Genomic DNA, 23,217 nt, shown 5'->3' with positions numbered 1-23,217 from the left:
AGGGGCATCACAGCAGAGCTCTCTGCGCCTCCATAGAATATGTCAGCTTGTGGCTTCAGGTGCATCAGAGGGACTGTTGTAAGGATATGGATGGTCACCTTCCTTTAAGTCCCTGGAGTGGTCCATCGAGATGGCTGTCAGTCTCATGTCAACAAGTCAGAAGGCAGAATGTTTGGGAATGGAATGAGAATCCCACTGAGAGTGCACAGAGAGCAGCATTGCTATCTGGCAGAGTTGATTCACTTTCTCTCTGGAGGACAGGCTCAGGAAATTCCTCTTGAGCCTTTAAAGCAAAGACAACAAATTCCTTTGGAAGAGAGTCAGTCTCGACACCTAAAAGTCCATATTTTGCTTTGAGTCCAGTTCTAAAAATGTAAGCTTCTTTGAAACGTGCTTCCTTTTGTAAAAAAACATTTGGACTCCTTTTGGTCGAGTACATCTTTCCTTTCTCATTTCTAAGCTCACATTGTGTGATTCTGCCCAAGAAAACGGCCATAAGCCCTTCTCCTCAGGAAAACAAACAAGTATGTTTCTCAATAATTCTGGTTCAGTTTTTACTGTTCTCCCAAGTAAATCATTGTCTGGGACTGCTGTGTAAGTACATGCCCTCCTGAGGGCAGACATTTCTCTCTGGCTCTCACTTGGGCTAGAGTGGTAGGAGAGCACAGACCTCAGCAGCTGGATTGCCTTAGGCTGCACTTCTCCCATGGCTCCTGCAGACTTCCCAGCCTCCCTTCCTCTCTGTGTGTGCCTGCTGCTGGCCTCTGGCTTCACCCAAGCAGGCAGGTTGCTGGTGGTGCCCATGGATGGGAGCCATTGGTTCACCATGCAGATGGTTTTGGAGAAACTCATTCACAATGGCCATGAGGTGGTTTTAGTCATCCCAGAGGTGAGTTGGCAGCTGGGGAAATCACTGAATTGTACAGTGAAGACATACTCAATTTCTCACACTCTGGAGGATCTGGACCGTGAGTTCAAGTATTTTTCTTACACTCAATGGAAAACTCCAGAACAAAGTATGCGTTCTCTCCTGACAGGCTCAGCCAAAGGTTTCTTCGAATTACTGTTTTCACACTGTAGGAGTTTGTTCAAGGACAAGAAGTTAGTGGAGTACTTGGAGCAGACTTCTTTTGATGCTGTGTTTCTGGATCCTTTCCATGTGTGTGGCTTAACTGTTGCCAGATATTTGTCACTCCCATCAGTGGTCTTTGCACGAGGTATATTTTGCCACTACCTTGAAGAGGGTGCCCAGTGCCCAAGTCTTCCTTCTTATGTTCCTAGACTTTTATCAAAATATACAGACACCATGACTTTTCAGGAGAGAGTATGGAACCATCTCTCCTACCTTGAAGAAAGTGCAGTTTGCCCCTATTTTTTCAAAACTGCTGAAGAAATTGCCTCTGAAGTTCTGCAGACCCCAGTGACTATGACAGACCTCTTCAGCCCAGTGTCCATTTGGTTGTTACGCACTGACTTTGTGTTGGAGTTCCCCAGACCTGTGATGCCCAACATGATCTTTGTTGGCGGGATCAACTGCTTCCATGGGAAGCCACTTTCCAAGGTATGTTATATATTCTTTTGTATATGAGGAGAGCCCTTGGTTTGGACAATATAAAAGTAATTCATTGTTGAGCTGTGCATTGTTGTTTATATTATTGTGTATGTAATTTCTTCTGGGTTAGAGAATTGTTTTGTGCCAATTTGCTAAGCAGGAGAATAATTCTATGTTGGTGCATCATTGATATGGCTGTGTACAGGTTTGACATAATTTTATGTAAATTCCAAGGTACTATCTAATTTTCAATATACATGTATGCCTTCATAGTGTGTGTGTGTGTGTGTGTGTGTGTCATGAAATTAGACATGGAAGGGGCCAGGAAACTTTCATGAGTAGGAACAAAGACAGGAATGATAGACGTGTTACATCAAAACAGAAGCAGGACTATTCAGGGGCAGGAAGAGAACATACAGGTAAGGCTGGGCAGCAGGGGACTGGAGTGAACCAAAGAAAAGCACTGCACATCTGAAAAATGCCATAATGCCACCAGATAATTTGCATTCTATCCTAGAAAAGTAATTTTAAAATGCAACAACAAAAACGACAATAAAACCCCTCCAAGCTGCATTTCAGTGTTTTTAAAAATATTGGGAAAACACATCAAGGTTCAGAGCAGCTGTCAGTATTTGTAGGTTGTTCTCTATAGGAGTATGCATACAGCTTGCTCAAATTTCAAGTTATTGATATGATTCCTAGGATGGAAAGTATGTGATTTTCTTGTTTTTAACGAACTACAGTTAAGAGGACCCAGCTATGCCACTCCTGGGCATATACCCAAATGATGCTCCAACATATAACAAGGACACATGTTCCACTATGTTCATAGCAGCCTAATTTATTTATTATTTAGCCAGAGGCTGGGAAGAACCCAATTGTCCTTCAACAGAGGAATGGATATAGAAAATGTGTTACATTTACACAATGGAGTACTATTCAGCTATTAAAAATGATAAGTTTGTGAAATTCCTATCACAAACTTATCATTTTGAGTGGGGTGAGAATATCAGGATGAGAATATCATCCTGAGTGGGGTGACCCAATCAAAAGAGAATACACATGGTATGCGCTCACTGATAAGTGGATATTAGCCCCAAATCTTTGAATACCGAAGATACAATTTACAGATCATGTGAAGCTCACAAAGGAGGAAGACCAAAGTTTGGATGCTTCAGTCCTTCTTAGAAGGGGAACAAAATACTCATGGGAGGAAATACAGAAACAACGTGTGAAGCAGATCCTGAAGGAAAGGATATACAGACATCAAACCTACACACTATTGTGTATGCTGAGAATTGCTGTGGACGGGAGTTTGGTATAGCTGTTTCCTGAGAGACTCTACCAGAATTTGGCAAATACAGAGGTGGATGCTGGCAGCCAACCATTGGACTGAGCATGGGGTAAGGAATGAAGGAGTTAGAGAAATGACTGAAGGAGCTGAAGGGGTTTGTAACCCACAGGAAGAACAACAACATCAACTAACCGGACCACTCAGAGCTCCCAAGAACTAAACCACCAACCAAAGATTACACATGGAGGGTCCCAGGATTTCAGCCACATATGTAGCAGAGGATGGCCTTCTTGGTCATCAATGGGAGGGGAGGCCTTCAGTCCTGGGAATGCTGTATGCCCCAGTGTAGAGGAATGGCAGGATAGGGAGGAAGGAGTAGGTGGGTGGGTGGGTGAGGACCCTTGTACAAGCAGGGGAATGAATGGAGGAAAGGATGGGGGTTTCTGGGTGGGAAATCAGGAAAAGGGATAACATTTGAAATACATAAGAATATAAAACAGAAACCATCTTACCAAAGTTGGACAAGTTAGCAGAAAAATACAAGTGCCCCAAGACAAGGCACAAGAATCATAGTATTCTCATACAACAATATACAACAATTTGGAAACTACTTGTTGACACACTTGGGAGTTCCATAAAAGCACTAAACTAAAAAGTATAGTATATCTGCAGAAGACCTGGTGCACACCCATGTTGGCCCTGTGTATACTGTTCCAGTATTTGTGAGTTCATATGAGCTTTGCTGATGCCTAGAGGGCTTTGTTCTGGTGCCCTCTGTGCCTTATTTCTCCCCAATTCTTTCTACCTCCTCTTCCTTGGAGTTCCCTTAGCTCTGAGGGAAGGAATTTGATGCTGAAATCTCCTTCAGAGCAGTGAATTCCAGGGTCTTTCTTTCTGAAATGTCTTGCTGTGGGTCTCTGTGTTTGTTCCCATCTGCTGCAAGAGGAAGCAGCTATACTGATGTCCAAAGAAGACCCTAACTATGAGTAGAACAGAATACCAAAGGGAGTCATTTTATTGTTACCACTTTTGTAAAGGGTCCAGATGTAATTGGGTTTCTCTTAGCTCTTGAGGCTATCTAGGCCCAAGCAGTGTCAGGTGTGAGTTACATTTCATGGAGTGGGCCTTAAGTCAAATCAGACATTGGTTGGTTAATCTCAAAACTTTGCTCCATTGGTCTAACATATTATAGTCAAGACAGATTGTAGGTCAAACATTTTGTGGTTGGGTTGATGTTTCCTTTCCCTTTGGTGTCCTGCCGCACACCTTTGCATGTCATAGACACACAAGCATGGGGGTAAAGGTTCTATGTAGGCCCCAGCTCCAGCTCTCCACGTTCAGAGAGTTGTGTGGATGATTGCTTTCCTATAGAATTGATAGTTTCCATTACACTAGGGTACCTTATTTCAGGTTGCTGGTTTCATTCCTATGCTGCCCTGTGTCTCCCTGAACCCTAACCTGGAGGAGGCCACTTAACTGCTTATAGTCCAGACCCTGCCCCCTGGCCACAGAACAGAGTAAATGATCTCCTTATGAACAAGCAGCTCCATGCAGATCAGGTCAGGTCTCTGGAAAGTGATTTCTTCCCCGCCACCCTCCCCCAGATGTGGATTACACTTCCCAGGGTGCATCTTGCCAAGTGGAGATTTATGGGAGTCATTGCTGAAAGCTTTTGAGTCCTGCAGAGTGCCTGCTCTTTTTCCAGTCAGTTATGTTAATTCCAGACATCTATGAGCATGGGAGACTCTTCCATCTTCTGATATCCTCTTCCATTTCTTTCTTCAAGGATTTGAAGTTTTTATCATACAAAGCTTTCAATTGCTTGATTAGTTAGGTCTATTAGAGGTGCCTATTTTAGAATTCCCTCTATTAGACTTAACAAGAGATTTTATATTATTTAAGGCTATTGTGAAAGGTGATATTTCCATGATTGTTTTTCTAGTCTACTTGTCATTTGTATATAGGAGGGCTTCTGATTTTCTGAGTTAATTTTATATCCAGCTACTTTACTGAAAGTGTTCATCATCTTTTTTAGTTCCCTGAAGGAATTTTTAGGATCACTTATATGCACTATCATATTATCTACAAATAAAGGTAATTTGACTTCTTCCTTTTCAGTTTGTACCCCTGATCTCCCACAGTTACATTATTACTCTGTCGAAGACTTCAAGTACTATATTGGATGGGTGTTGAAATCTTTATGACCTTAACAAAGTCATAAAGATACATGATGTTCATTTCCATGCATTTAACTTGCCAATACTTTAGAGACACAAGCCAAAGCTTAACAGACTTGTCACTGTCCTTTAGTGATCACGTTACAATATTTTTATTGAATGGCCTTATTTTGTAAGTGATAATTAGTGATGTTTACTAGCTTTCCATATTTGGATTTTGTGAAGAAGACTGTGTAAACTCTTCTTTAATACTTTCTGTACATGGACATGTTTCTGTATTATGTTCTGATAACTCAAGAGGCAAGAAATAGCCTTGCTGGGTAATCCATCTGGGCATGTGCCACTCTCATGCACAGCCTTCACACTTAGTTCCACACATACACAAACCACCACCATCACGATTACTACTACTATGACCCTCAGTCTCACACAAGAATTCACACACACCATGCTCAGCCCCATAATCACATATATGTGCATGCAGATGTTCTTAATAAAGAGCTTGTATACAGTACAAACATAGACATAAACAAACAAACAAAAATAACCCAGGAACATTTATGTGTTTATCGTATTATATCCATATGACAGCCATGTTTTACATATAGTGTTTGTGTTGGTGGGGAACAGAAGTTGTTGGTAGAGTTATATCTGTGTATTGAGTAGGAAACTGTGTGACTGTACGTGCGTAAGCATGTATATGTGTTCAATGTTCTACATCCTACCGAGGGTATTTAATAATGGCCTTTTAACACAATACTCATGAATTTCTCTGGAGAATTCTTTAAAAGGGGTGTAATTAAATCTTACAGCAAAGGTGACTCCATGCAGTTTCCATACACACAAGAGAAACACACTTGGTTTGGCTCTGCACCAGCCCTTCCCTACACAGGGTGTCCTTTGGTTTAGAACATGATTTTTGGCAAACTTCTCTAGTATTCTTTCCCACTTCCCACTGAATAAATATCAATTCTTACCATCTATCCTTCTTATCCCACTCTTGTTGTTTAAGCATCCAAGCACATTATAGATGCAGAGACTCTTAGTGGAGTTCTTATTTGTTTGAATTCTCAAGATCCAATTACATAATTTTAAAAGTGTGTTTGAAAACTGGCATTGCCACAGAGGGCATGATCTTCCACAGGCAAAGGTCACAAGTTTTTCTTTTCTGGAAGGTACACAAATATAAAGTCTGCCAAAACAGCTCACTAGTTATCCTTCTGGATAAATCATTGGCAGTGAGGATAACCACCTCTGAAGTTGTAAGTACATGTCTTCACTGAGGTAGGTTTGGTTCCTGTGCCTCTTCCTGCTACTGTGCTAGAGATGTAGAGTCTGACTGGCTAGATTGCTCTGGGATATGCTTTTCTCAGGCTCCTGTAGTTTCCCCAGCTTTGCTTCCTTTGTGTATGTGTCTTCTGCTGATCTCTGGCTTTGCCCAGGCACAAAGGCTGCTGGTGGTGTCCTTGGACCGGAGCCAGACATTCACCTCCTTTGGATAAACTGTCCCACAGAGGCCATGAGTTAGTGGTGATGGCTCCAGAAGTGAGTTGGGAATGGGGTAGACCACTGAATTCTCCAGGGGAAGATTCATTTGGCTTCTCACACTCTGGTAGATTTGGGTTTTGCTGATACTCAATGGAAAAGTCAGAGGATGAGTATGTTTTCTCAAACAGTGACCTCAGCTGAAGGCTCTAAGGACATCGTCTATTCACTGTGTGGAGTCTGTTTAGCAAAAAGCAATCAGTCAGTACCCACAGCAGAGTTATCTGATACCTTCCTGTACCCCTTTGATGTATGCAACTTAGTTTTTGACAAATATCTTTCCCTTGTACCTATTGAATGGGCCTTTTTAATGCCAGTTTGTATCCACTCAGAAACTAGGCCATAAAACTTTTTCCCAGCAGCAGACCCCACAGTCCAGGAACAAGGCAGTAAAATCCCCCACAGGAGGAACAACCTAAAGATAGTCAGCTAAATAGCAGATATCTTATTTCAGTATGGGCCATCTGTGTTGGGCAGCCCATCCTGTAGTTAATCATTCCTGGTGCAGGAATGCAGTCCATCTGGGGCATCCCAGCACCCATCAATGAGATTTTAGATCACCTAACCCTAAGAATATAATGGTAAAAACATTTACCAATCTAAGTTGAAGTCACTTGGCTTCTGTAACTGATCTGCTTATGTGAATTGTTCTGAGGATGGATCCAAGCTGCTATCTCTGGCATTTAACACCTCATAGTAAAACAGCAGGGGACTGAGTAAAGTAACCTTTGTCCTATCTCCACAGGAACTGCAGGGCTCTAGGTTGAAGTCTAAGGAAGAAAAAGGGAGGTAGGGAGCTGGAGTGGTGACTCAGCAGGTAAGAGCACTGACTGTTCTCCCAGAGCACACACGTGATCTGACACCCTCTTTTGGTGTGTCTGAAGACAAATAAATCTAAAAGAAAGAAAGAAAGAAAGAAAGAAAGAAAGAAAGAAAGAAAGAAAGAAAGAAAGAAAGAAAGAAAGAAAGAAAGAAAGAAAGAAAGAAAAGAAAGAAAAAGGGGAGAGAGACTTGTCTCTGTTCTTACCTCAGCACTTGTATGTCTTTCAGAGTTCATGGTCACATGATAAAAAGTTCATCACAAGTTTGCACGTAAATTCACATCATAAATTAAATAAAGGATTATAACAGAGAATGTCTACACTACAGAGCATATCCACTAAGAGAAAGTATCTGGGTGTCTTAGTCAGGATTTCTATTCCTGCACAAAACATCATGACCAAGAAGCAAGTTGGAGAGGAAAGGATTTATTCAGCTTACACTTCCAGATTGCTGTTCATCACTAAAGGAAGTCCAAACTGGAACTCAAGCAGGCCATGGAGGGATGTTCCTTACTGGCTTGCTTCCCCTGGCTTGTTCAGCTTGCTTTCTTATAGAACCCAGACTGCCAGCCCAGAGATGATACTACCCACCCTCCAACCCTTGATCACTAATTGAGAAAATGCCTTACAGCTGGATCTCAGGGAGGCATTTCTTCAAGGGAGGCTCTTTTCTCTGTGATTACTCCAGCTTGTGTCAAGTTGACACAGAAAATGAGACAGTACAGTAGGTAAACATTCATCATTTATTACTAGCTGTACAGATTCATGAAGAGTTAAAGACCATAACTAAGTTATCCTTGAAGTTTTGTATAGATAAAGCCAGTCAATATTTTATTCTGTCTGTGCTCCTATACTAAATTCTTACCTCCTTTTTTTTTTTGGACTTTTGTTAATAGTTTAAGAACTTCATGGAATGTTGTTTTAGATGCCCGTTTATTATCTTAGAAGCAATTAACTCCTGACACTTGAAGACTGACAGAGTTTTCATGGCAGTTTTGACATCAGAAAAGACTTAATAAGCAGCCCTATTATAAACAAGGCTCAAGTATCTTTGTCTGGGTCACCATTTTGAAGCAATGGTGACCCATGCATGCTGGTTGTTTCTGGAGAATAAATGCTCTTTGTTCTTTCATACTATTTAAGTCTGGGGTCTTCCTTCAGCAATTCTTCAACACTAATATTGGGATGGTCAGCCGAGTAACATTTGTTCTAATGTGAAGGAAGTACACAATGCACCAATCCTTTTTCTGGTGCTGGATGTGTCAATCCGTATAAGACTGTATAAAAGACACACAATCCAGGTATATCAATTATAATGATTGGATTGGGCAGATCTAGGGCTATTCTAACTTAGTCCTCAGCTATAAGGCCCCTTGTTACTTGCTGTTTCTCCTGGTCACGAGGTTCTGGTCCATGACGTCTTTCTCTTCTGTCTTCTTCTTGTCTCTTTCCCTCCTTATCTGCAAATAATTGTCAAGCCTCCTTCCAATCCCACCTAGAATGCCTCATTAGCTTGAAGAAGCATTTCAGAAATCTCAGGTGCTGGCTGAACAAGTTTTGTCAGGAGAAAGGAAATTGGTCCTAGAGTCTAACTGAGGCTACATGATATTCCTCAGGTCTGGGTGAGTGTGGGGGCTTAGAATTCCCTGAAGAAGGTCATAGAAGCAGAAATGCTGCTAATGAAGGGCGTCCTGGATTACTTGCCAGATCCAACAAGGCTCTGGTCAATTGTAGACTATGACCTTAATCAGCAAAGTCTTCCCACATAAATTCTTACACAAAGTTTGTTAATGTACAAACTAACATTAGTCTGGACATAAAGTTCTTCATCTTCATTTTATACTTTCTGTTAACTGACAGCTGGTTTTGTATTTTTTTTTTTTGCCTTTCAGTAGTAAACTTATCATGTTCTCTTTTCAAATAGAATTTTTATTTTGTGTTAAACAATCTCATATATGCATACAATTTATTTTGATCAAATCCACCCCTCCCTACTCGATCCTCTCCAATTCTTCATTCCCTTGTTTTAGATACACTTTGTCTAGGTATGTACAGACCATATTTTAGTACATCTGGTTAATGGCTTTTAGCACTTGAGCAACTTCACCATTTGGTATATCAATTATAATGCTTGGATTGGGCAGATCTAGGGCTCATTTTTCTGTGTCCACTTCTGTTGTGGATTTGTTCAACTTTTTAAATTTTGTTTATTTTTAGGGTGAAAATCCTTATTATGGATAAATTTCAATTTTTTTAATTTAATATCTTCTTCATTTACATTGCCAATGGTAAAACCTTTCCCAATTTTCGCCTTCCAAAAGTCCCCCTCCCCAAAGATTCCCTATCCCTCCTCCCACCCCCTGCCTCCATGTATATGCCCCTCTACCTGACACACTTCCACCTCTACACCCCTCCACCCCCTGTCTGTTTCCCTTTGTTGGGGCCTCTATTGAGCCTTTATATGACAAAAGACCACTCCTCCGACTGATGCCCAACAAGGCATTCCTCTGCCACATTTTTGGCTGGAACCACGTGTACCCCTTGGTTGATGGTTCAGTCCCTGGGAGTCTTGGGTTATCTGGGTGTCCAAAGTCATTGTTCTTCCCATGGGGCTGTAAACCCCTTCAGCTCCTCTGGACCACCCTCCAGATCCTCGGTTGGGGACCCCAAGCCCAGTCCAATAGTTGGTTGCTAGTTTCTACCTCTGTATTTGTAGGGCTCTGGCAGGCCCCCTCTGGAGACAGCCATGGCATACTCCTTTTGGTACACACTTCTTGTCCTAGTGTCGGAGTTTGGTGACTGTTTATAGGATGAATTCCCAGGTAGGGCAGTCTCTGGGTGGCCTTTACTTCAGACTCTGCTCCACATATTGCCTCCCTTATTGCTCTTGTGAGTGTTATGTTCCCTTTCTCAGAGGAACCATAGCACCCTCACTTAAGTCCTCCTTCTTCTTGAGCTTCCTGTGCTGGGTGAATTATAATTGTTTATTTTGAGATTTTGGGCTAATATCCACTTATTAGTGAGTGCATACCATGTGCGTTCTTTTGTGACTGGGTTACCTTGCTCATGATGACACTTTCTAGTTCCATCCATTTGCCTAAGAATTTCATGAATTCATTGTTTTTAAGAGCTGAATAGTACTCCATTGTGTATATATACCACAGCTTCTGTATCCATTTCTCTGTTGAGGGACATCTGGGTTCTTTCCAGCTTCTGACTATTATAAATAAGACAGCTATGAACAGAGTGGACCATGTATCCTTATTACATGTAGGAGCATCTTCTAGGTATATGCCCAGGAGGGGTATAGCTGGGTCCACAGGTAGTACTATGTCTAATTTTCTGAGTAATCCCCAAACTGATTTCCAGAGTGGTTTTACCAGCTTGCAATCCCACCAACAATGGAGAAGTATTCCTCTTTCCCCACATCCTCTCCAGCATCTGCTATCCCCCGAGCTTTTCATCTTAGCCATTCTGACTGGTGTAAGGTGGAATCTCAGTGTTGGTTTGATTTGCATTTCCCTGATAACTAAGGATGCTGAACATTTCTTTAGGTGGTTTAGAGCCATTTGAGTTTCCTTGGTTGAGAATTCCCTGTTTAGCTCTATACCCCATTTTTAAAATAGGGTTATTTGATTCTCTGGAGACTAACTTTTTGAGTTCTTTGTATACGTTGGATATTAGCCCTCTATCAGATGTAGGGTTAGTAAAGATCTTTTCCCAATATGTTGGTTGCCTTTTTGTCCTATTACTATGTCCTTTGCCTTACAGAAGCTTTGCAGTTTTATGAGGTCCCATTTGTCAATTCTTGTTGTTAGAGCATAAGCCATTGATGTTCTGTTCTGAAACTTTTCCCCTGTGCTCATGTGTTCAAGGTTTGTCCCCACTTTCTCCTCTATAAGCTTCAGAGTGCCTGATTTTATGTGTAGATCTTTGATCCACTGGGACTTAAATTTCAAAAATTAACAACAAAAGATACTTCAAGAGTGGAGTCTAATCCCTTCCCTCCTAGAGGAACTCCCCATTTGGCTTCTGCAACAATTATTGCAGAATGATTATAGTCAATGTCTCCTTCCAGTCTTCAAAATACTTATTGATATTGAAAAAGTGCTATCATGTTTTGCAATAACTGGTCTGTTATCTTACAGAGCTGTCTCACTGTAGTTTCTCTACACTGGAAGTGAGTGTCCATTGGACTAGAACATATCATAGGTGATATTATATATGCTTGAGATACTATCAGTCTCGTCAGAAGATGCCCCAATGCAGGTGTTCCATTTTTAGTGGCACTGAGATTGATTTGATACTGAGAGACAGGTGGTCTTTTCCTTCTTTGTCGTTCTGAAGCAACAATGACACAGGGTACTGGGCATGAGTCAGACTGGACAGGTTTTAGCCACTGGACTCTCACCATGGTGAGGGGGAACCAATATGTCCTCAATGTACTTGCCAAAGCTCTGGTAATCCAGCTACTACCTGCCTCTCTCCTGCTCTGCACTGTCCCTCTGTGTTCCTGTTATGATGCCCTCTTCCAGTCTCTCAAGCCACCACATTCCATTCTTCCTTAGGTTTTTTTCTGACTTTCATTTTTCTCTCTGAAATCCTTTCTCCCACAAATATATATCCAAAACACACTTGTTTTGATTTTGATTCTAATGGTGTATGATTGGAAAGTTTTCCATTAGCCCTAGAGAAGGTCACCTCTTCAAGTTAGAGATCTCATGGTGCCTGGAGACATATTTTAACTTTCATATCTTACAGCTAATGATTCATCTGCTGAACTCTCACAGTGTCTATACCTTCCCATGTTTAAACTTCCTGGTGCAGGTACCACAGTTGGTTTCATACCATCACATTTCCTGAACCTGCCTGCAACTTGGAGCACATTTGCTGGATGAATGCAAATAGATTGTCATAGAGACCCTTGCCTAACGAAACCTGTCACTCTAAGTTGAATTCTGGGTCCACCAGACTTGGTATCGCTGTGAGGAATCCACAGGGACTTGCAGGACAAGATGCATGGAAATGTGGACAGAGTCTGAATTATTTATTCACTATTTTTTCATAATTCAGTTCTATTCTCATGGATTCTCAGTGTCAGTTAGGAGCCCTGGGGTCCCCACAGTGTATAGGATGGTTATATTAGGTTTGAAAGAATCAGTAGAGTGACTTGGGGTATGTTCTAAGGTAGTTAAATACAGAGTTGTGAACATGGCTTTTGGAGCCATCCAGTACTGATTCCCCTCATCACTCTCTGCTGAAGCTTGTCCATCTGTAAGAAGTTTTCAGCACAAACAGCTAATAAAATTTCATCACATATAAAAACTGTCTGCTATGTAGCAATGAATCCTTAATATCCTGGGTAGAATGGACATTATGCATTGTCTAACACAGCTGCTTCCCACCTCCACAGTGTTAATGGGAATAACCACACCTCTTCAGAATAGTGTGAGCAGATGTTACACTTATTGTAACTGTCCGGCAGTCACCAGAAAACTGGGTTTACCTCAAAGGGAGGCTGGAATTAAGGTGGGGGGGGGGGAGAAGAATGGAGCCAAAAGTTCTGATCAAGGCTCAAAGTTTAATTTTCAGTTCTGCATTTATATAGGTAAAGACTCATCCTTAGTTTCATCTGGGTTCTTGTTTTAAAACAAGCTTCAGCAGGCAGTCTTGTTTTTGAAGGAATACTGTGGATGTGGGAAACAGGAGACTCCACTCCAGGTAGTCTAGGCAACTGTGGCAAACAAGGTGTGATTAGCCAGCTTAAGGCTGGGGCAATGGTACAACTTATCATGTTGGGATTTTCCCACAAAAAAATTGTGTTCACATGGGTGAAGAACATGCAAATTAGATGGAACAGAACATAAAATGCTCTCAGTGTTATTCTAAGTACTTGCATGTAGGACAACAATATTAGGATGCCAATTTTTCATATAATAAAGTTGAATAAATTGCCCAAGATACATTTCATTGTTGTATAGTTCGAAGTTGCCTAGTATGATTCTTCAACATTTGTTCTTGTTTGTTTTGCCCATTGTTACATTCGGCCAATGGATTGTTTCATGGTTAAAACAAATGTATGGATTGTTGTTCTGCTTCTGTGAAGAAAGTCATGTGTGCATTTACCGGCAAACATTGAATCTGTAAATCAGTTGAGTATTATTGACACTATGACAACATCAATTCATGTAACCAGGAGCTCCGGCTACCATTTTTGTTTCTATGTTCATATCCTCTTCAAGTATCTTTCTCCTTCAGTGTTTTGCAATTTTCAATGAGTAGAACTTCCATCTCTTTGGTTAAATTTATTCCTAAGTATCTTCTTGAGGGGGGTAATTGCTACAAATGGAACTTTCTCTGAGTTATTGTATTTTTGTAATTCATAGTTAGTGTGAAAGACACTATTGATATTTAATGGATGACACTGTCTTCATTTATTTGATCTATAATGTTTGCCTTCTTGTGATGGAGTCTGTGGGGATTTCTATATTATGAGATCAGCAAGCACTGGCAATTCCACTTCGGCATCTATTTGGATGCTTTACTTATTTCTCTTGCCTAATATATTTGGCATCAGCTTCTAATGTTATATTGTCCAAAAATGGGAAGAGTGAGCATTATTATTACTTTTTTGAAATTTTAGGGAGAAAAATTCATGTTTTGAGATATAGGTACAATCTTGATTAAGGTTTCTATTGCTGTGATAAAACACCATGATCAAAAGCAACTTGAGGAAGTAAAAGTTTATTTCAGCTTAAATCAATGAGAAAGTCAGGGCAGGAACTCAAGGCAGGATTCTGGAGGCAGGAGCTGAGGCAGAGGCCATTGGGGGAGCTGCTTGCAGGTTTGCCCCTCAGAGCTTGTTCAGCTGCTTTCTCACAGCACCCAGGACCACCAGGTCAGGGGCGGTGCTACCCTCTGTAGTCCCTAAGGTAGTTCTAAGTAGATACAGCATTACTACCATTCTATTACTTGCCTTCAAATTTTGGAGACATGACCTTCGCTGTTCCTAAGTTCTCATTGCCTCTGTTTTGCTTTGGTGGTTTTATGCAGGAGTGCATGGTGAAGTCTGCTCACATGTGCTGCTTGTCTACAGAAGAGTACTGCAAAGCTCCCACAGCACATTTACTACTCTCAACATTCATGCGTTTTACCCACATTCCATTTTATGTTGTAGACCTGAATTTGAGACTTTTTAATTTTCACCATATTGTAGGCACCCATTATTCATAGCTTCATAGTTTATCCTTGATAGAAGGGATAAATCGACTGCACAGTCCATCCGGAGAGGCCTGGAGTGTTGTTGCTGCTGGCATTTCTGCCTTTACCATTGTGCTATGATGTCAGCAGCTGATGGTATATCAGGTTAAAGGACGTTTGGACCTGTCCATCGGGTCTACTGTGACCTCCTAAGCAGTTGTTTATGTAAGTTTTATCCTCTATCATTCACTGTTTTTATTTTGTTTTTTTTTTTTTTCAAGCCAGATCTAATTGTATGGCCTAGGTTGAGCTCAAACTGGACTGCTGGAGTTACAGGCATGTGGTACCACACCTTGCCTCTCACTCATTGTGAAAAAACAAATTTGCAAGGTAAAATATTGTTCGTTAGTACCCTTCCCCCACCCCTTGCAACACCTTGAGTATATCATTCTATTTTCTTCTGAGCTGTGGGAATGTGCTGAGAACTCTGCTGAGAGTGAGTAGTCTTCAGACTCTCTTCTGTGTGATTTGTTGTCTCCCTGTCTTAGTCACTGTTCTTTGACTGTGAAGAGAAACCCTGACCATGACAACTCTTCTGAAAGAAAGCATTTAATTGGGGGTTTGCTTACAGTTTCACAGACTGGGAGTATTATCATAATGGAACATGGCTGTAGGCATGGCAGGCATGGTGCTGGAGAAGTAATAGACAGCAACATGGTGCTCTATAGGCATAGGGAGAGGGAGAGAGAGAAGGAGAGGGACAGGGACAGGGACAGGGACAGGGATATGTTCTGATAGTTTCTTGACCATTTTCATGATTTTTGTTCTGAATTTTCTTAGTGATTTCAGGATCTCAGTTTCTTTGGTGCCCCCTCTTAGTTTCTTTCATGTACGTCACAGATCCTTGATTCTTCAATTACTAATGTCTCTTTGTTGAAAACTCCAACTTATGCTTTCAAATCTTCTTGACCCATTCTCCATGGGTGCATCCCATTGTCATTTATTCCACCCTGCATCTCTGAGTCAGAGGGCTTTTGTGAGCTTCCTAGTTGACTAAGATGCACACTGCTTCAGTGCCTATGCTTGTAGGGCTGCTGGCAGGCTTTGCTGATGCACGGTGGTGGAAATCACTGGGCATGTGCAGGGCCAGTTGGTAGGTCTTCTTGACTGAAGGGGCTACTGCTCAACTTCCCTGGCCAAACACAAACATGCCCTTTGGATCTCTGAGATCCATAGGACTGGGCTGATTTCCTGTATGGGCAGGATCATTAACCAGAGGGTCTAGCTGCATGAAACATCTGCCTTATTATACCTTATTAGTAAGGGTTTTCTGTAGGAACAAACCTGATGGCAGGAATATATATTAAAAGGAGGGCTGTTACAATGGATTACACAGTCCGTTGCAGATAGTCTAATCATGGCTGTCTTTACTCTGGAGGGTCTGGGAGCTTGCTTACTGCTCAGTCCATGACAGAGTGTACCTACCTATTCTTAAGATGTCATTGAAGTCTTAGAAATCCCAACACGGCCACTGGTCTTCAGTCAATTTTGAAAGCTCAGTGAAGCTGAAGTCTGATATCAGTAAAGATATATAGCAGAAGTGTCAGCAACAGTATAGATAAACTGTCCAGTGGAGCTTGATGGCAGTGAGGTCAAAAGCAAAATGTCCCCCTGGGAATTCCATTTACCCAAACTGCCGCTTAAAGGCGCCATCACATTCAACATAGGACTTTCTTCCCCTTTCCACTTAATTGATGGAGAAAAGCTCTTACAGGTCTGGCCAGCAGCTTAGTTCTTACATGGTTCAAGATCTGATCAAGGTGACAACCAGGACGAGCCATCACTGCCAGCCCCCACACTGTTTTGAAATGGCCAGAAATGCAGCTCTGTGTATTTTTAGGGAAGGCAGATGTACTGCGATGTGTTAGAAACACAGAGGTGCAAACAGTGATGTAAACTCGAATGTCTTCCTATGCCTGTGAAGACTGACCAGGCTGGTTTTGTAGATGGACTAGGATTTAGTAGTTATCTCGGTCAGGTTCCATAGCTGGTAAGTGATACTAAGGTGCTATGTAAGTGTGACTTTCCTTCCTTTGTTTGAGTCTATTTCACCCCATGTGGCATGACTATGTCCTTTCTCCTAGTAATACCTCAGCCACCAGAGATATCACTGGGGCAGTCCTAGGAATTCTGGGAACACTAAGGACATTGTATTATGAGCACTGGCTGACCTCTCTGCCAGCAGGTTGATGTTCAGCGTAAATGGTCTCCTTATCTGTATAGCACTGCTTTGGGAATAGGAGTTGGGTGGTGTGATATGAGTAAAATAATTGTTGTTTCTGTTTTACTATACTTGAATTTCATTAAGTTCTCTGAACTATTCATGCATTGTGGGCTTGTTTTCAATTGTTAGGGTTTCAAAATGAGGACTTGGGAGTTGTTATCTAATTTCCTGTGGGAGGATTGGAGCCCAAGCCTTCTTGTAACCAGAAACATATAGATGTCACAGTAGCCATTTTTTTTTGTCAGGTTGAATTTATTTTGAGACAGGTTCTGTTATATACCTTGAGCTGTTCTGGAACTTAACTATGTCCACCAGGCAAGCCTTGAACTCACAAGTCTACCTGGCTCTGCCTCCCTAGTACTGGAATTGAAGACATGGCACATTAGCTGTTTTTACATCTTCAAAAATGATCACCTGAGTGATCCCCAGTAACCAAGGTAAATAGATGACTAGGTGTATATCTGTTAACGGTGACATTTAAGGTAAAAGGGGGCAATGTTTTGGAAGTTACAAGGGTCACCCCTCCCCTAGGATGGCTATAAGATTCCTTGCTAAGTGTGCTTTATTATCTGATATATACCACTAAGTTTCCCATGAAACTGTATAGAAAAATTGCATGATACAGTTGACCCTAAACTCAAACCTTTTGTTCTCCAGTCAAGCCATGGCTAGGTACTGTGCAAATAGGATGAATACACAAGATAATTGTATGCCCTGACTTCAAGGAGTGCTTAAGGGACTTTGGGACAAAATTACATTGATTCCTTGGGGAAACCTAGAGCAGAGGTCTCAACCTCTCTTTAGAATATGTGACTGTCGATTGCATATGAAAGGGAAAAGTTAAAGAGATGGCAGCCACATGCCACCCAGTCACTGGAGTGGCCCACACCATAGTTGCCTATCTTACTTTAGCATATCCCAGGTGTCCAGGAATTTAGATGTGAAACAAGAATCCTTCTGTGGTGCAGACACCAGCAGAGTGCTTATCTGGCAGAGTTGTTTCCCTCTCTGAGGGCCATGCTAAGGATTCTCCCCTTAGGCCTTGGAAGCAGAGGCAGCAAATCCCTGTGGGATACAGTGTGGTGGCCTAAAGAAACTGTCCAGATTTTACTTTGAGACCAGTTCTACAAATGTGGGATTTGTTGACCCTTTCTTGCTTCCTCTTGGGAAAATGTTTGGACACAGAGTCAAGTGTATTTCTTCATAACTATTGCTAAGCTCAAGTTAAGTGTTTCAGCCCAAGAAAAGGGTCATAGGCCCTTTTTATCTGAAAAACAGACAAGTAGGCATCTCAATAATGGCTCTATTGTCATTGTTCTCAAAAGTCAGTCATTGTCATGAAGTGTACCTTCTTAATGACTATGAGGCTACACCTTCCTGCATGGAGAGGTGTTCTAGTTTCCATAAGCTTTCCTCTTCCCAAAATATCAGAGCACAGAGTCCCAGCCCATATGTCCTCCTGGGCTGCACTTTGGCCATGGCTCCTGCAGATATTCAAGCCTCTCTTCCTCTGTGTGTGTGCCTGCTGCTGGCCTCTGGCTTGGCCCAGGCAGGCAGGCTGCTGGTGGTGGCCATAGATGGGAGCCACTGGTTCTCCATGCAGATGATTGTGGAGAAACTGAGCCATAGAGGGCATGAGGTGGTGGTAGTCATCCCAGAGGTGAATTGGCACCTGGGAAAATCACTGAATTTCACAGTGAAAAGTTACTCTGTTTCTTATACTCTGGAAGATTTGAACCACCACTTCAAGTTTTTTGCTCACAACCAATGGAAAACTCGAGAAATAGAAATGTTTTCTCTACTGAAGCATTCAGGCAAAGGTTTCTTTGAATTACTGTTTTCACACTGTCGGAGTTTGTTCAAGGACAAGAAGTTAGTGGAGTACTTGAAGCAGACTTCTTTTGATGCTGTGTTTCTGGATCCCTTCAATGTGTGTGGCTTAACTGTTGCCAAGTACTTTTCTCTCCCATCCATGGTCTTCAGTGGGGGGATATTTTGCCACTATCTGGATGATGGTGCCCAGTGCCCTAGTTCTCCTTCTTATGTCCCCAGAATTCTCTCAAAATTCACAGACACCATGACTTTCAAGGAGAGAGTGTGGAACCATGTCTCCTACCTGAAGGAACGTGCATTTTGCCCCTATTTTTTCAAAACTGCTGTAGAAATTGCCTCTGAAGTTCTGCAGACCCCTGTGACTATGAGAGACCTCTTCAGCCCAGTGTCCATTTGGATGTTTCGCACTGACTTTGTGCTGGAGTTCCCCAGACCTGTGATGCCCAACATGGTTTACGTTGGTGGGATCAACTGCCACCATGGAAAGCCACTTTCCAAGGTACATCATCTTCCCTTAAGCAGGTGAAGAGAGGGTCAGCTTTGGATGATAAGGCTGTTCCTCACTGAGCGGTGTTTTCTCAGTTGTGTTTGTCTTCTTTGGGTCTTCTTGTTATTATTCCCACAGAATGCTATCTCCTCTTCCCTAATCAGCCCTCTCTGACTTCCCAGTCCTGGTATTCCTCTACACTATGACATTAAGTCTTTCCTGGACCAAGGGCCTCTCCTCCCTTTGGTGACAAGGCTATCCTCTACTGCCTATGTGTCTCGAGCCATGGGTACCCTTTGGTTGATAGTTTTGTCCCTGAGAGCTATGGGAATACTGTGTTCCTCCTATGGGGTTGCAAACCTCTTCAGCTCCTTGGGTCCTTTCTCTAACTCCTCTATTGGGGACCCTGTGCTCAGTTCAATGTTTGGCTGAGAGTGTCCCCCTCTGTATTTGTCATGCACTAGGAGAGTTTCCCAGGTGAAAGCTATATCCAGCTCCAGTCAGCAAGCACTTGTGGGCATCAATAATAGTGTCTGGGTTTCATAACTGTATATGGGATAGATCACTAGGTGGGGTAGTCTCTGGATGGTCTTTCCCTCAGACTCTGTTCCATGCTTTGTCTCTGTATCTCCTTCTGTGGGTATTTTGTTCCCTTTCTACAAAGGACCAGAGTATCCATTCTTTGTTCTTCCTCCTTCTTTGGCATCATTTGATATGTGATATGTATCTTGGTTATTCCAAGCTTCTGGGCTAATAACCACTTATCTACTTATCCATTTATATAATATCCACTTATCAGTGCATACCATGTATGTTCTTCTGTGATTGGCTTACTTCACTCAGGGTACATCCATTTGTCTAAGAATTTCATGAATTCATTGTTCTTAATAGCTGAATAGTACTTCATTGTGTGTGTGTGTGTGTGTGTATCACATTTTCTGTATCCATTCCTCCATTGAGGGACATCTGGGTTCTTTCCAGCTTCTGGCTATTATAAATAGGGCTGCTATGAACATAGTGGTGCATATGACCTTATTACATGCTGGAGAATCCTCTCGGTATATGCCCAGGAGTGGTATAACAGGGTCCTCCCATAGTATTATGCCCACTTTTCTGAGGAACTGCCAAACTGACTAGTCTGGCTAAAGGTTTATCTATTCTGTTGATTTTCTCAAAGAACCAGATCCTGGTTTTATTGATTCTTTGTATGGTTCTTTTTGTTTCTACTTGGTTGATTTCAGCCCTGAGTTTGTTGATTTCCTGCCTTCTACTCCTCTTGGGTATATTATCTTCTTTCTGTTCTAGAGCTTTCAGGTGTGCTGTTAAGCTGCTAGCTCTCTCCAGTTTCTTTTTAGAGGCACTCAGAGCCATGAGTTTTCCTCTTAGCACTACTTTCATTGTGTCTCATAAGTTTGGGTATGTTGTGCCTTCATTGTCATTAAATTCTAAAAAGTCTTTGATTTCTTTTCTTATTTCTTCCTTGACCAAGGTATCATTGAGTAGAGCATTGTTCAGTTTCCATGTGTATGTGGGCTTTCTGTTGTTTTTGTTGCTATTAAAGGCCACCCTTACTCCATAGTGATCTGATAGGAAGCATGAGATTAGTGATTAGTTTGATCTTCTTATATCTGTTGAGGTCTGTTTTGTGACCAATTATATGGTCGATTTTGGAGGAGGTACCATGAGGTGCTGAGAAGAAGGTATATTCTTTTGATTTAGCATGAAATGTTTTATATATATATATATATATATATATATAGTGTGTGTGTGTGTGTGTGTGTGTGTGTGTGTGTGTGTGTATAAAATCCATTTGGTTCAAAATGTCAATTAGTTTTACTGTGTCTCTGTTTAGTTTGTGTTTCCCTGATTGGTCCATTGAGAGTAGAGTGTTGAAGTCACCCACAATTATTGTGTGAAGTGCAATGTGTGCTTTGAGCTTTAGTAAAGTTGCTTTTATTAATGAGGGTGCCCTTGCATTTGGAGCATAGAGGTTCAGAATTGAGAGTTCTTCGTAGATTTTTCCTTTGATGAGTATGAAGTGTCCTTTCGTGTCTTTTTGATGACTTTTGGTTGAAAGTCAATTTTATCCAATATTAGAATGGCTACTTCAGCTTGTTTCCTGGGACCATTTGCTTGGAAAATTGTTTTTCGTGTCTTTTTGATGACTTTTGGTTGAAAGTCAATTTTATCCAATATTAGAATGGCTACTTCAGCTTGTTTCCTGGGACCACTTGCTTGGAAAATTGTTTTCCAGCCTTTTACTGTGAGGTAGTGTTTGTCTTTGACACTGAAGTGTGTTTCCTGTGGCAAGCAAAATGCTGGGTCCTGTTTATGTATCCAGTCTGTTAGTCTATGTCTTTTTCTTGGGGAACTGAGTCCATTGATGTTAACAGATATTAAGGAAAAGTGATTGTTGCTTCCTGTTATTTTTGATGTTATTTTTATGTTTGAGTGGTTATCTTCTTTTCGGTTTGTTGAAAGAAGATTATTATCTTGTTTTTTTTCTAGGGTGTAGTTGCCCTCCTTATATTGGCGTTTTCCATCTATTATCCTTTGTAGGGCTGGATTTGTGGAAAGATATTGTGTAAATTTGGTTTTATCATGAAATATCTTGGTTTCTCTGTTTTTGGTGATTGAGAGTGTTGCTGGGTATAGTAGTTTGGGCTGGCATTTGTGTTCTCTTAGAGTCTGTATGAGATCTGCCCAGGATCTTCTTGCTTTCATGGTCTCTGGTGAGAAGTCTGGTGTAATTCTGATAGATCTTCTTTTATATGTTACTTGGCCTTTTTCTCTTACTGCTTTTAATATTCTTTCTTTGTTTAGTAGAACAAACAAACATTTGTTGTTTTGATTATTATGGGACAGGAAGTATTTCTTTTCTGGCCCAGTCTTGTATGTTCATGGGCATCTCTCTCTTTAGGTTAGGGAAGTTTTCTTCTATAATTTTGTTGAAGATATTTAGTGGCCCTTTAAGTTGTAAATCTTTGATCTCTTCTATACCTATAATCCTTAGGTTTGGTCTTCTCATTGTGTCTTGGATTTCCTGGATGTTTTGGGTTACAGGCTTTTTGCATTTTGCATTTTCTTTGACTGTTGAATCAATGTTTTCTATGGTGTTTTCAGCACCTGAGATTCTTTCTTCTATCTTTTGTATTCTGTTGTTGATGTTTGCATCTATGACTCCTGATTTCTTTCCAAGATTTTCTGTCTCCAAAGTTGTCTCCCTTTGTGATTTCTTAGTTGTTTCTACTTCCATTTTTAGATTCTGGATGGTTTTGTTCAGTTTTTTCACTTGTTTGTTTGTGTTTTCCTATAATTCTTTAAGGGATTTTTGTGTTTCCTCTTTAAGAGCTTTTGCCCATGTTCTCCTGTATTTCTTTAAGTGATTTTTGTGTTTCCTTTTTAAGGGCTTCTGCCTGTTGGCTCATGTTCTCCTGTACTTCTTCCCCCTCCCCCCAAGACAGGGTTTCTCTGTGTAGCCCTGGCTGTTCTGGAACTCACTCTGTAGACCAGGCTGGCCTCGAACTCAGAAATCTGCCTGCCTCTGCCTCCCAGAGTGCTGTCATTAAAGGAGTGCACCACCACCACCTGGCTCTCCTGTACTTCTTTAAGGGCGTCATTTATGTCCTTCTTGAAATCCTCTATCAGCATCATGAGATGGGATTTTAAATCCAGGTCTTGCTTTTCTGGTGTGTTGGGGTATCCAGGACTTGCTGTTGTTGGAGAACTTGGTTCAGATGGTGCCATGTTGCCTTGGTTTCTGTTGGTAATGTTCTTGTATTTGCTTTTTGCCATCTTTTTATCTCTGGTGTTATTTGGTGTTGCTGTTTCTGACTGTGGCTTATCTGTCATGCAAGCCTCTATATCTGTGCTCCTGGGAGACCCATTCTCTCTGTGCACACAGGATGTAGGTACTCCTGGGAGACCAGCTCTCTTGTGGTTGTATTTGGGTATGTAGCTCTGTGGCCTCAATCAACTCTGGACGCAGGTGGAAATCAGAAGACTCCTGTCCCAGGCTGCTCCT

General features: G+C 41.5%; 2 protein-coding genes across 2 annotated transcripts; both read left to right on the top strand.

The window, feature by feature from the left end:
- Positions 1–664: 664 nt before the first annotated feature.
- Positions 665–5,050, top strand: LOC127692817 (UDP-glucuronosyltransferase 1A9-like). Its single transcript, XM_052193414.1, has 2 exons — positions 665–1,561; positions 4,988–5,050. Exons 1-2 carry the CDS (start codon positions 707–709, stop codon positions 5,048–5,050), a joined length of 918 nt encoding a protein of 305 aa, XP_052049374.1. The 5' UTR covers positions 665–706.
- Positions 5,051–18,350: 13,300 nt separating this feature from the next.
- LOC127692816 (UDP-glucuronosyltransferase 1A8-like) lies at positions 18,351–19,232 on the top strand. The gene has a single exon (XM_052193413.1). It carries the CDS (start codon positions 18,351–18,353, stop codon positions 19,230–19,232), a length of 882 nt encoding a protein of 293 aa, XP_052049373.1.
- Positions 19,233–23,217: the final 3,985 nt, after the last annotated feature.

This window comes from Apodemus sylvaticus, chromosome 9, assembly GCF_947179515.1.
Source record: "Apodemus sylvaticus chromosome 9, mApoSyl1.1, whole genome shotgun sequence".
Classification (NCBI taxonomy): domain Eukaryota; kingdom Metazoa; phylum Chordata; class Mammalia; order Rodentia; family Muridae; genus Apodemus; species Apodemus sylvaticus.
This window is presented reverse-complemented; position numbering and strand designations above follow the sequence as displayed.